This window comes from Clupea harengus, chromosome 4 (genome assembly GCF_900700415.2).
Source record: "Clupea harengus chromosome 4, Ch_v2.0.2, whole genome shotgun sequence".
NCBI classification, from domain to species: domain Eukaryota; kingdom Metazoa; phylum Chordata; class Actinopteri; order Clupeiformes; family Clupeidae; genus Clupea; species Clupea harengus.
Window position 1 is genome coordinate 11199731 of NC_045155.1, and position 14055 is coordinate 11213785.

Genomic DNA, 14055 nt, shown 5'->3' on the forward strand with positions numbered 1-14055 from the left:
GAGAGAGAGAATGGAGGTGGGGGTGAGACAGAGAGAGGTGGTGTCTGTATGTGTTAGTATGTATATATAGAAGTAGTTAATATGCATGGGAGAGTGTGTGTGTTTGTGGATGTGTACTGTATATCTGTATGTGCCTATAGAGGATGCAAGAAGGATGAGATTGTGTGTTTGTTTACTTGTTTTTATGTGAATGTGTCCAACTGTCTGTATGAACTTGCGATTGCATCTGAAAGTAATGTGGTTATGTTACTGTAATGATTTAGTATATATATCTGAGTATGTGAGGGGTAGTGGCTAGAGCTGTGAGCTTACAGTAGTGTTTGTGTGTGGAGAGAGTTGTGTGTGTGTGTGTGTGTGTGTGTGTGTGTGTGTGTGTATGTGTGCGCCTGTATTTAATAATTCAGCAGAGTGCTCTTTAATTTATATCCTGCCTGTGCTTCAGGGTGCGTTAGCACGCGCACACTATGAAATTCCTGTGACCGGTACAGTGCTGCAACACAGCAACACAGACTCCCATCCCACACACACACACACACACACACACACACACACACACACACACATACACACACACTAGAAGATGCATGATCCAAGAACACTTTGGCCATATAGCTGTAACGACACACAGGCATCCATCCACAAACACAAACTGTATGACCGACACAGACACACCCTACGCACATCTCAGTACATACATATACTGTATTTTCACACACCATGATACACAATACTAAAACCCACATGTACATAATTGCTCAGTCCACACACACAGACACACACACTAGGTGCTGCATGGTGCAAGAACACGAGGCTAAATAGCATATAGAAATACAGGCATCCATCCAGAAACAGAAACTATATGACACTTAGACACCCATTACACACATACACCCCACGCACGTCTCATTACATACATATACTCTATGTTCACACACCGTGATGCACAACACTGAAACCCACATGCACATATAATTGCTAAAAACGACAGTATTTTTATGCTGATACTGCGCCTTGCAAATATTCCAGACACGGGTCATCGATGGATAGTCAGCATGCTTTTATTCACTTGCATTCGCTTCTGGGCGATTGCTATTAATTAACATTACGGGCAGTATCAGCACAAAATGCACTCTCGTAACACACTCATTTTGTGTGCTTACGTAACAGTGCACGACACACGAAACACTCCTCAGTATTCACGTTGCTACGCTCACACAGAGCACAGCCCACAGACATACTCACACACACACACACAGCCCTTCGCCCTCACACTCGATCACTCCTACATTTAATCTGCGTCTCTACTCCTACTCCTCCCCCCCCCCCCCCCCCCCCCCCGCAAACGCAGTACGTCTTCTTCCAGTTTCACTTCATCTTTAGAGAAGGCAGCTGTAACTAACTTAAATCAGCCTTGTTTACAAACTCCCATGGGTTTTAACAGGTAAAAACTTGCTTATTGTTTTACTGTGTTCTGCGCTCGTGTTTGATTGGGGGGGGGGGGGGGGGGTGTATACCCTGGGGAGACATGTGGAAGCAGCGGCTCCTACCTCTGACGAACGGGCTGTCACACACACTCGTATCTGACACCGATCTTTCTCTCCGAGAGATAGGGTTTTTAATGCACTCAGCTGGATGTTTATTTCATGACGAAAAACGCCCCTTACGCACACACACACACACACACACACACGCGCGCGCGGGCGCGCGCGCACTCCTCACATACACACTCACGTGTACGCCTCTACCACATACATCCTCACACACACAAACACGTGGATAACCCTCACACACACATGCATAGACGCACTCACATACACTCTCTCTCGCTCTCTTCTCACAAACACACACACACACACACACACTCACATCAGCACCAGGGACATGCAGTATTTTTTAAGAACACAGACACATCTCTGCACAGAAAGCTCTCGATTGGATGGGCTCAGCTTGAACTGGACCAATGAAGTCGCCCCTGTGACTTCGCTGCGTTTCTCGGAAGCCCTCCCCAGGGACAGATACAGCAGCAAGTGTCAGAGCAGGAGATGGAGGGAGCAGGAAAAAAGATGAGAGGATGCAGAACGGGGAGAGAAGTGAGGGAGAGGGGGTGAGGGAGAGGGGGAGATTGTTTAATTAAGAAGAGAGATGGGTGGTGGAGGAGGCCTGTAAGTGCTTCGGTTAAAGGGCCCGCTAAACATGGAGTGACAGTATGTTTAAAAGATTATGGTCCGTGCAGCTATTTTTAACCTCCCTACCCAGGGGGATACATATCCTTACAGAGCATAGTGCCTGCGTGAACACACTCGCACACTCACACACACACACACACACACACACACACACACAGACACACACACACACACACACACACACACACACACAGAGGGCCACACCGTTGCACACAAGATTCACTCAGGCCCACCAACACACTGGAATTCCAGAGGACCAGAAATGCAATTATAGTTGCAGTGAGGCAGATACAGAAAATGTGTGTGTACATCTGTGTTCCTTGTGTCTATGTGAGCACATGTGTGTGTGTGTTTGTGTGTGTGTGTGTGCATGTGCGTGTGTGTGTGTGTATGAAACCATGTTTGCGTGTGTGTGTGTGTATGAAACCATGTTTGCGTGTGTGGTGTGTGTATGAAACCATGTTTGCGTGTGTGTGTGTGTATGAAACCATGTTTGCGTGTGTGTGTGTGTATGAAACCATGTTTGCGTGTGTGTGTGTGTATGAAACCATGTTTGTGTGTGGGTGTGTGTGTATGAAACCATGTTTGCGTGTGTGTGTGTGTGTGTGTATGAAACCATGTTTGCGTGTGTGTGTGTGTATGAAACCATGTTTGTGTGTGTGTGTGTGTGTGTGTGTGTGTGTGTGTATGAAACCATGTTTGCGTGTGTGTGTGTGTGTGTGTGTATGAAACCATGTTTGCGTGTGTGTGCGCGCGAGAGATGGGTGTGCTGGGTGAAGGGATGAGTCAGTGGGACGTGGGCTCTGACCCCCGGCTGAAGTGCTGGCATGGAGAGAAAGATGATGAAGATGAAGATGAGCTCAGGCTGGCTCCAGCCTCCAGCACAGCAGCTATTTCCTCTCTCTCCCTCTCTCCCTCTGTTCTCATCCCTCTCTTTCTCTCTCCCTCTCTCTCTCTCAGTCCCTCTCTTCTCATTTCTCTCTTTCTAGCCACTCTCTCTCTCTATACCTCTCCCTCTCACCCCCTTCCCTCTCCCTCTTTTCTCATCACTCTCTCTACCAGCTGGAGACCCTCATCTGACTGAGGAGTTCTGCGCCCACAACTCTCTGTTGTCTGTTATGACTAGTTTTGTTTTGTGCTGGGGGAGATGCATCGTGTCAGGCATAATAATTAGAACATCACGTTTCCTGTTTCCTGTTCAACAATTTCGACAAAATCTGTACATGCTTCTCACGAGTAACAATCAAGCATTAGACTTCAAACTTTTTGCTTCTTCCATGCCAAAATGACTGTGTCAAGAGCATGCAGCTGGCTGTCTCCTCATCAGCAGCCAGAGTGTTAACTACTATCCAGCGTGTTATAGGAATAATGCATGACTTGGTTATCCAGCTATATCCTGACGCAATGCAAAGCCACTCACCCTGCTGGAGCTCCCTTGGCCATAGAAAGCTCAGAAATCCCAGCAGAACCTCCTTCCCAGGAATCAGTCCTGTGGTGTGACAAGGCACCATGTCTTTAACATTTTACTGTGCCACAAGCTCCCTTATAATGTCACTCAAAGTTCACCAGACCAAAAAAAAAAAAAGTGTCACCAAAAGCCCATGGGACTGGTGGAGGTCAAGCGTGACAGGAATAAGACACATAACCCAACCATCTCTCTCCGTCCTCCTTCTCTCTTGTCAGAATCCTCCAATGCCTCTCTCCTAACCAACGCTGAGAAGATTGCCACCATAACCACCACACACACACCTCAGAACGAGCCTAGGTGAGTAACACACACACACACACACACACACACACACACACACACACACACACACACACACACACTCTCTCTCTCTCTGTCGCTCTCTCACTCTCTCTCTCTCTCTCTATCTCTCTCCCTCACCCTCACTATCTCTTCTGTATGGTAATGTGTGCAGAGAGGGTGTGTCTCTGTGATGCTTGACTGATCACTGAACTGATCTCTGTTTACAGGAACAATGCTAAATCCAAACAGGCTCTCCAGTCTACTGCACAAACACAGTCAAACCAGGTGAGCACACCTTTACCCTCAGTTTTCCCAGCACTGCGCACTTGAGTCAAACGGTTCCATTTTAAGTAATACAAGGCTGTTGCTTGTACTGAAGTAATCTATCTCTTTACTATTGATTGTACACAAGGATGGCTGATGGTGTGACCTGACACATCATCAGAGTGCTATGAAGGGCTCAGACTGTAATGATTTTTTGAAATTTGTGAGTCGTTTGTTGAGTGCAGAATGTTTCGTTTACATTATTTGTTGTTGGTAATGTGTTTGAATCAAGTAGCAGGCTTTTTTTTCTTGCGCATTGATTGATGGTTGGAGATGTGATGACAGTTACTGAGTATGAATCAGGGTTTACTTTTTTGAAGGTAAGGTTGTGCTTAGTTGATACCGCACATTTTAAGTTTCTGACTCAGTTACTATTGAGTTACTGGTTTGTAATGTTGTTATGCCAGTGAGTTTATAGTCAGTTTATGTAAGTGAGTTAAAGTTTATATCTGTCCATAGGTGTCTGGTACCCTTGTTTGCCCTTGTGCAGTTTTCTGTAGCCTAACCTTAGTGGAAGATTGAGTTAAATATTCATGACTTAAGGGGGAACTGCACTGGGGATCGATTCTGGGCAAGATTTTAGTGGAACAGCACTTAATGAGAACACAACCTCGCTCAGCCCCCTCCCCCCAATCCACTGACCAATAAAGCCCATAGATTTAAGGTGAAAGCATTCAGCTATTTACAGTATCTCTTCTGTTGCTATCCAGCCATTTATCCATCTCCAGATCTGCCTACCATGAGGGTTTTTTCATGGTTTTGTTTTTGCTGTATTTGCTGTGATCGTGTGTCTATGTGTGTGTTTATTTCAAACTGTCTGTTTGGCAGCTGCCCTCTTATTTTGCTCACAACATTTGCATTGGCTTCTAGAGGTCTGCGGTTTGTCTATTTGCCTGTTATAAAGGCAGCAGTAGCTTGTTTGTTGGATGTGTCTGATGTTTGTGTGTTTGTTTGTTTGGTTGTGCTCAGGATGCGGAGTACTACTCGGTAGACCTGGAGAGGGATAGTAAAGGTTTTGGCTTCAGCCTGAGAGGGGGCCGGGAGTACAACATGGACCTGTACGTGCTGAGGCTTGCCGAGGACGGATCGGCAGTACGGAATGGCAAGATGAGGGTAAGAGCACGGACCACCTTCTTACAGCCAGCACACGTTAACACGTAAACACATAAACACAAGCTCTACTAGTTACTACAGAGAACAGCCACAGAGCTGTTTTGAACTTTTGTGCCAAGATGGACCCATAGGGAACACCTCCACCCATACTAGTATAGAGGCATTAAGAACTACTATAGCAATTCAGCAGAACTATATACGGTACAAAAGACTAAACTGCCGTAGAAAAGAAACAGTTCTAAAGTTTCAAACACACTTCCTCACTAAACACAAATAGCTGAATATTTAAAATGCTTTCCGAACCGCATCACCCATTCCATTCCACATCATTCCGAACACTGCAAGCTATTCTATCTGAACGCTATTCTCAACACCGCCATCTAACTTTCCCTACCGAAGAATGATTTCACCTGACACTCCCAGTGATTATGACCGAGCGACCGGCCGAACACTGTGAGCCAAATTACTCCGCGATGCTCCCGACCTATCCATCTCACTCTGCAGTCTCACCCCCTTTGTCTTTTCAGTTTTCATAAGCCCGGCGTAATAAGCCAATTAGCTCGGAATTGAACCGAGTGATAATGAGACGTGCCGAGCATCTCCCCATTAAACTCTAATCACTCTGGCCCTCTGTGAACCTGTCCTGATGTCTCCCCCCCCCCTTCCCCCAGGAGGGAGGGGGGAGCCCTTACTGCACCCATACAAAGAAGGCGAATCAGATGCAAGTTTATTAAGGGAATCTACGGTAGAGGTCAAATGGTAAAATGCTGTTGTGATAGGGGATGTATGTTGGTGTTTATGCTAGCGTGTGTTAGGGGTTGTGTGTGAGAGACTGACAGGTGGAGTGTGTGTGTGTGTGTGTGTGTGTGTGTGTGTCCAGGTGGGAGATGAGATTCTGGAGATCAACGGCGAGAGCACCAAGAACATGAAGCACTCGCGCGCCATCGAGCTCATCAAGAATGGAGGCCGCCGCGCACGGCTTGTCCTCAAGAGGGGAGATGGGTCCGTGCCCGAATATGGTGGGTCCCACTCAGCCATCGCCCTTTCTTCTGTTTTTCTTTCCCTCTCTCTCCCTCTCTCTCTCTCTCTCTCTCTCTCCGTCCACAACTCTCTGTATTTGTGTCTGTGTTATGATGTACTGTTTCCATTCTGTCATTCTCTCTATCTCTATCTCCATCTGTCTCTGAATCATGTCCTCTCTCTTCCTTTTTCTCTACACCTTCTTGATAGTTAAATCAAAATGCCCTGTTGTTTGATGATGATAATTACTTTGTGATCTTCTTGACGATGCCTCTTTCTGTCATCCTGTTGTCCTCTGAATGACATCAACCTGGAGATTAACTGACCTGCTGTCAATGGAAGCTCCGAGAGAGACCGACTCTCTTCTGTCTTTTTTCTGCTAATTTTTTGAGGCAGTCATTTGGCTGCTTTTGTTCAATTGTACCTTTCTATTTTAGGAGCTCTTTCAACAGAGCAATCTGATGGTGGAATTTTTAAACAGAATTTTTTTTTCTCTCTGTTCTATCTATGTTGAGGATCTAAACTTTTCTCTCTGTGTTATCTTTTCAATCTCACCTTCACTCACTTTCTCTATCTGTCACTGGTTCTCTTTCTCCTTCACTGTTACTTCTCTCTCTCTCCATTTCTACATTCCCCTATCTCGTCCTTTTCTCTCATTTCTCCTCTTTCCTCTCTCCAACTGTTTTCCCCTCCTTTTCTCTCTCTCTCTCTCTCTTGCTGGGCTTTTTTTTCCTCGTGTGTGCAGCGATGATGCCCCCACATCTCGCTTCGTGTATGAGGAATGATAAGTTGGGCGAGCCCTGCTTCTACCTGATGGGCCAAAATCAGACCACGGTTTGTAGCCCGCTGTCTTCCACCGTGATCCTATCACCCCGAATCCTCCACCTCCCACCCGACCCCTTACCCCCCAGGAGAAACCTGTATGCTATTACCCTCCCATATCCCCCCACCCGCCCCCCACCCCTCACCTGTGCTGTGCCTTCATCCCACTCATATGAATCCATTGGTTGCATTGTGTGGCAGTCACAGTTGCATATGGCCTGTGTTAAACACGCACGAGCCCCTGAACGCCAGCTGAACGTGGCATTTGTGCTTCTCTCTTTCCGTGTCAGAGACCTGCTGTGCCAGTCTTCTCTGCTAAACACCGGGTTCAGCTGAGTGCCCGAGGGTTCGTGCCTAGTTAATAGGCCGCCGACGTGCCGCATTTGCGTATGTCGCTGTGTCTCTGTGCCATGTGACTGAGAGCTGTTAACCCCAGAATGCACTGCCTCCTGACCTTTGAACCCCTACCCCCAACCCCCAACCACCCACCCGCTGGAATGGATTCATGTCAACGCTGCTGCTGGCATTAGTCCTCTGACAGGTGACCCCTTGTCTATAGGGTTGCCGTGGAAATGCCAGAACTCCACTGCTGTAGATGTGGCTGTGTTGTTGTTGTTTGTGTGGTTGGCGTCATCATTGTCGTCGTCGTTGTGGTCGTTCTTTTTATGCTCATTGTGACATTGGACATCTCAGTGAAAGTGTTCATGTGCTGTGCGGTTGTTGTTTCTATGATATTTGTTTATTTGGTGCCAGGCTGTCATTCATCCACAAGGAATCTCTTTCGACTTCATGCCTCCGTTGCCTAAACTTATGTGACAGTAAAAAACACAGTTATGCCGAGTACTGAAAACATGTCCTGTACACCCAAAACATGTACACTTAAACCAAGATTAATTTGGTTTGTTAGTTTTTAATGAAATTGGTAATAAAATGCGGACTGGCCACAGTACAAGTAGACTACATTACTTTGTAGACATACTATTATAAAATGGAAATACATTGTGGGTTGTTGTGGTAATAGTGTGTATATGTTTTAAAGATATGTATTTGCAGTCATGCATGGCTATGCATGACGTCAGAGGGAAGCATTGGCACAATTTTTAAGCTTCCATCCTTGTGATCATTGGATCATCACCCTGCAAATAACTCTGCTTATAATACAAGCACATTAGCTTCAACATGTACTGAAGTACTAACACCAAGCTGGCCTAAAGAGTTTGTTTTCACAGTCCTCTTTTAGCATGTAGCTGTTCACTCTTAGAAAGAAAGAGAGTGCTGGGTAGAACTGTCTAGTCCTTTCGAGAGAACAACATTTTGTTTCCCAGTTAGAAACTTTTCTGTCAGGTAGAACCATGTAAAATGGAAGCAAGCAGCATTAGGAGCAAAATAAGGATTTAGACCTCATCAGATGAAAAAGGTCTACCCAGCACTTGTAAAAAGGTTCTCCTATCAGCGAGAGGGGGATAACCTTTTTTAAGCTAAGAGTGTAATTCTTTCTTGTTAAAAGCCGTGTGAATGACTCCTCTCGTTTGGTGCTGCTTCTCTTACAGACGGGCCCAATGACGGGTACCCTCCCTCACCCGGGAAAAATCTTTCGGAAGTGAGAACTCTGCCGCCAAACAGCCGATTCCACATTCCATCCGAGTCCAGCTACTCACCCGACTACCACACCCCACCACGACACAAGGAGCAGTGGAGAGACAGAGAGAGCGACAGAGAGAGAGAGGACAGGAGGGACTATGCCCAAGTCCCCGCGAGCCAGCAGCAGCAGCAGCATCTTCATCATCAGCAGCAGCAGCACCCTTCTTCCCAGCACCATCCACAACACCACCTCACCTGGAACAACCAGCAGCCGCCATCGCCGGACGACCCCAAGAAGAGCAACCGCCGCAAGGTGAAGAAGTCCGAGTCGGAGAGCGGCATCGCCAAGCTCTTCAAGACACTACGCAAGGAGGGGGGCTTCGGACGTAAGTCGGCTGAGCGGGACCCCCAGGGCGGTAGTGGCACCCTTGGCCGGCGTGGTGGCCGCTCCCCCGAGAGGAAGGGGGCGCAGGCCCGGCGCGGCTCTCTGGACCGTTCGCCGACCCGCCGCCGCAACCCCTCCCCAGACCGGCGCCGTGCCAAGTCCATGGACCGGCGGGCGGAGTACCGCGACCGCACGCCGGAGCGCGCGGCCTCCCGCCAGTCCACCCACACCCTCCTGCGCCTGGCCCACACCCCCGAGCGGCCGCTGTTCTTCCAGTCCCCGGGGCGCGAGCCCCACACGCCCGGCCGCAGCTCTCTGCTGCGGGACGCCTCCACCCCCGAGCGCGCCAACAACGGTCAGGCCATGGCTGCGGCGACCATGGGCCGCGGACGCACCCCCGAGCGGGGCCTGAAGAATGGGAACGTGCTGCGCGACGGCGAACGTGACGATGTCTGGGGCCTGAATGGCACGCCGCAGAGGCGCTACCGATGCGAGTCCACCTCGGACAGCAGCAGCTGCAGCTACCGTGACGAACCGCTCGCCGCCCGCCTCAAGGACTACTACAGCACCAACACACTCAAGTCCTGCGGCTCCAATGGCTACCCCGCTACCCGGGGCCCCGGCGGCCAGCCCCAGCTCCCCGAGCCCAAGAGGCGGCTGTACAAAGACAACCACACCGACCTTAGCATTTGACTCCCGCCAGGGCTACTGCACTGCACTCGCTCTCTACCGCCACCTGTTGGACTACTGAGGACTACTGAGCTGTGAAACGGATCCATGCACTGCTTGCTTGATGGATGTTCCTGGTCGGTTTACATACATAAGCAGTTTGATATATTGTGTGGTTGACCGTTTGGTTGGTTGACTGAAATATGTTGATTGATAGATTTTGATGTTGAAATGACTGGTGATTGATTGGATGTTTGCCTGATTTGGTTGATTTGGTGATTTGGAGTTCCTCCTGTGTCCCCGCTGAATTTCACAGCCCTTAACACAGCAGAAGTACAATCTTTTAGTTTTGTTGTTTTTTCGTTTGTTGTGCTAATTAGAGAGTATGAGAAAGGGAGAAAGAGAGAGAGAGAGAGAGAGAGAGAGAGAGAGAGAGAATGCTGTGGACAAGTATGGGAGAAAGTATGTAAGTCTGTATGGTGATTTGTATGTGTGATCCATGAATGAGTTTTTAGAAATCCAGGCCTGTTTGTTTGGAAGATATTGCTATACTATAGCTTTTATTCTGATGTTATTCTGATGAGTCACAAATGCACCAGCCAAAAGTGTGGAAACCTGGTGCTGAGATTTCAGAGTGGTTTTTATCGGACTCCTGTGTGTTTGTCTCTTTCCTCCCTCCCCTCCCCCCTCCCACTGCCTTCCCAGGCAGGAAATAGCACAAGCCTTGAGACACTCTGTACATGTGATGAATGAATGCCTAGACCGGCTGGCAGCAGACTCTGACACAGGTCTGGCCCTTATCGGGCAGGTACACTCACGCTCACGCACGCTCTGGGCCTGGTCCGGTCCGGTGTCGTGTCAGATCAGCGCCCGATTCACACTATTCAGCTGCTGATGATGTGTGTGATCGCTGCAAATGAAGGCAAAAAAAACACTGTAGAAGATTACAAAAAAAAGAAAAGAGTAAAAAAGTAAAGTGAATGCTAACTACAATGCTACTGTTGTCGAAATGAAGTAATATATTTAAAGAAACAAATAAAAATCCTTTGTGAAGATGTTTTATTTTCCTGAAACTAATTGACACAAAAGCAAATAGGCTGAGGGCAGAATGGACGTAGGTACACTGGCTCTAATGAAAGCCTCACTCTTCCTCTCATTGGTTTTTTGTTCAGCCAAAATCAACACAAACGTATTTGATTTCCAAATTACTTTACTATCCTCCAATACATTTCTGGGGCAGAAAGGATATTTTTTCGGCTTTTGTTGATTGTTAACATGATAACATTGCTAACAAGGAATGGACGTCCTGTCCTGCTAACACATAGTGATATACTTATGTTACATATGTTTTCTATCTTCGGCAAGTGTTTAGACAAAGTTTTAGGCCCATATTTAGCCCAGACAAGAGCAATGTTATGGATGTAACGGTCATCAAAAGAGAAGCCCACATTTGTGTCCCAGTCCTTTATTAGAGACCTGACTGACTGGGCGAAAAGTAGGTAGAGGTTCAGTGTTCATTTTGGCTGAACCATCACTTTAAGTCACCTTTTTCAACCAATCAAATTATTTTAATAGCCCTATCTCCACAAAACATACCGATCACTCCCATCCACAAGACAGACAGGGAGAAGATAGATGACCAGCTTTGGGATTTTTTTTTTTTTCATTTTGGGAAAGCAAAAGGCTTGTGACCCATTGAATTAAGTATAATTTAGAGAGACTGACGAAATACAAGATGTTTCCCTTGAGAGTTTACAAGGCAGCGTGCTGGATTGGTCTGGGGATTTTGTTGATGGCACAGAGTAAGGAACTTTATTTGAGTATTCAGTGGTTGTAGTTTTGGTGATAAACAGCTCTTGTTCCAACGCTTGCCTCTGTGAGTTCATGTCTAGTTCACAGCCCTTAGGAGGTCTAAACCAACCCCTTGCTCAAAGCCACAGCAGCTATTATCTTTTTGGTCTGCTGCAGAAACATGATCGCCCCCTGCAGCAGAAATTAGCACACCATCCTCCTGCAGGTTTGCTGGCTGTACGGTCAGATTGGATGATTTACACAGGCTCACGGCCCATGTTCGCTGTGTCAGTATGCGAGATGAGGTGTGTGTGTGTGTATGTGTGTTTGCTACTCTAGTCCTCTGCTGACCCACAGGCTGTCTCATTGCTGCGCCCTTTCTCTCTCCTTTCCAATGATGGTCCTTTGTGCTAACAGTTTGATCAAAGACCTGTCAGGAACCGCCGAAGTAATGTGGAACAGAATCAATCTGCCCGGCTGAGCCAAGCTTTGTCAGAACACTGGGGGCGTGACTGATGTGATGCTGTGTAGAGTTTGTGTGTGTTTGCGTGCGTTGAGTATATGTATCAGTGTGTTTGTTATGGGCGTGTTTGCGTGTAAGCATGTGTGTACAGTGTATATTTTTTGTGTGTGAACACATGAAAACGACATGTAACCAGTAACCAGACAAACCCTGACCAACACTGAGCGTGCTCTATCGTCACTGTCGTCGCCATGGTACTGTAACTACCGATCTATCTGCGGACCATCACCTGTACAGAATTTTACTACTGTATGTAAACTATAGAAACCTGTGGACGACAAACTGTTGCCTTTTTTCATGTACAGAAGAGAAATTTATGAGAAAACCTCTTGCCGTGAGGGATGTGATTTGTGTTTCTATCTCTGAAATTAGGATGGGAGAGGGAGGGAGAGGGGGAATGTGAAATGTAGGCTACTGTAACTCTGAATCAGATGTGCAACGGTGTTTGGAAACGGGGCAAAAAAAAAGAGACTGTATTAGTCAATGAAGAAGCTACTGTATGCGTGGGTTTGGATAGCTCTCTCGATGGTTAGCCTGCCTTTGTATTATAAAAGCACTTGTTATGCAGTCTGTGTTCTCTCTGAATCATCCCTCTCGCGATGTTATCCAGACTTCACGCTCTTTCTATGTCGAGAAAAAAAAGCAGTACCGTGTATATGGGCCAATTTTTTTTTTTTTTTTTTTATAAAACACTATGCATATATAAATACTACATTGTTCATAGCTTTATGTAAAATCATGAGGCTATACATAACATTAGTCTAAAGTACAAGTAGATGTGGACTTACCCAGTAAAGCTTTTTTTTTTTTTTTTTCTGTTCCTTCAGATGGATCACAATGTATATGTAGCTATTAAAAAGAAGTCTGTGAATGCTATTTTTATTATCAAATAAAGTTTTCCATACAAATACACCGTAAGAGGAGTTGTCACTTCCTGAGACTCAGTGAGGTATTACAGTGAGTTGTTGGAGATATAGTTGAAGATACTGTTTTGGAAATCACTGTGCTGCATTTTTTATTGTGTTTACAATTTAATTACAGGAATTGCATAACTGTGTATGTGGATGGTGGAGTTTTAGACATCCTGGTTCTGGATGAACTGCTTGGGCTGTTATGTTGTAATTCTCACTTTAATGCATTGCCATGTTGTGTAACACCTGGGGCCCTAATTTCATTGATGGGCAGCGCTCCTGGCAACACGCAGTCCGCCGCGTGTGACATAAAGCTAATTTCATAATTTGGCCAAAATCATTATGCTAATTTAATAACATGAGCAAGATTCTAAGTGCAAATATGGGTGGGGCAGCACAACGATGGGGTGTGTCCACGCACATGTGTGGGAGTTGCATGTATAAATGAGTTCCTTCAAAGCAGTACCTGTTCTTCTAAACTACTAAGAATTTCCGTCTGCTCTGGTGTAAACCCTTCTGCTTCCACCAGAAATGTATTGTTTGCTTCATTGAAGAACAGTTTCTGAGCTCTGTATGAACGTTAAAAGGGTTTGGTCGAATCATTGTGATTGGCTGATAAAGAATGACTTCATTGCCACACCCACTAATTACACAACCCATTTATGTTTGATTGCGCACTGCTTTGTGTCACTTCAATTAACAAATATAGACATCCCCGTCTATTCTCACTGTGCGGTTGCTGATGCGTAAAGCTTGTTCGCGGTGCTTGTTGCTTCAAATTAGGGCCCCTGGGCTCTCCTGGTTAGTGTGGCAATATCCAATACCCCCACCCCCCAGGCTCCGCGTGCAGCTCGGTGAGAAGTACCTGTCGAGCACAGCCCACAGCCCCCACACCCTACACCGGGAGTGACAGCATTCATCCTAAAAATAGACCAAAGGAGAACATAAAGCTCCTGTGCAGCTATTTCTGCTTGCTGAGC

At 46.6% G+C, this 14055-nt stretch overlaps 1 protein-coding gene across 15 annotated transcripts in view; it reads left to right on the plus strand.

The window, feature by feature from the left end:
- The window catches only part of LOC105898963 (membrane-associated guanylate kinase, WW and PDZ domain-containing protein 1-like), a 107971-nt gene extending 94895 nt beyond the window's left edge, over positions 1 to 13076 (plus strand). For 12 of the 15 annotated variants that reach the window (XM_031566205.2, XM_031566207.2, XM_031566208.2 and 9 more), the window contains 5 exons: positions 3870 to 3951; positions 4164 to 4221; positions 5230 to 5373; positions 6254 to 6392; positions 8766 to 13076. In XM_031566205.2, coding sequence (XP_031422065.1) covers positions 3870 to 3951; positions 4164 to 4221; positions 5230 to 5373; positions 6254 to 6392; positions 8766 to 9874 — 1532 coding nt within the window. In that variant the 3' untranslated portion in view covers positions 9875 to 13076. Of the gene's footprint in view, positions 1 to 3869; positions 3952 to 4163; positions 4222 to 5229; positions 5374 to 6253; positions 6393 to 7138; positions 7228 to 8765 lie in introns of all 15 variants that reach the window. The other 3 variants (XM_031566217.2, XM_031566220.2, XM_031566219.2) reach the window with 1 other exon arrangement.
- The last annotated feature ends 979 nt before the right edge of the window (positions 13077 to 14055 follow it).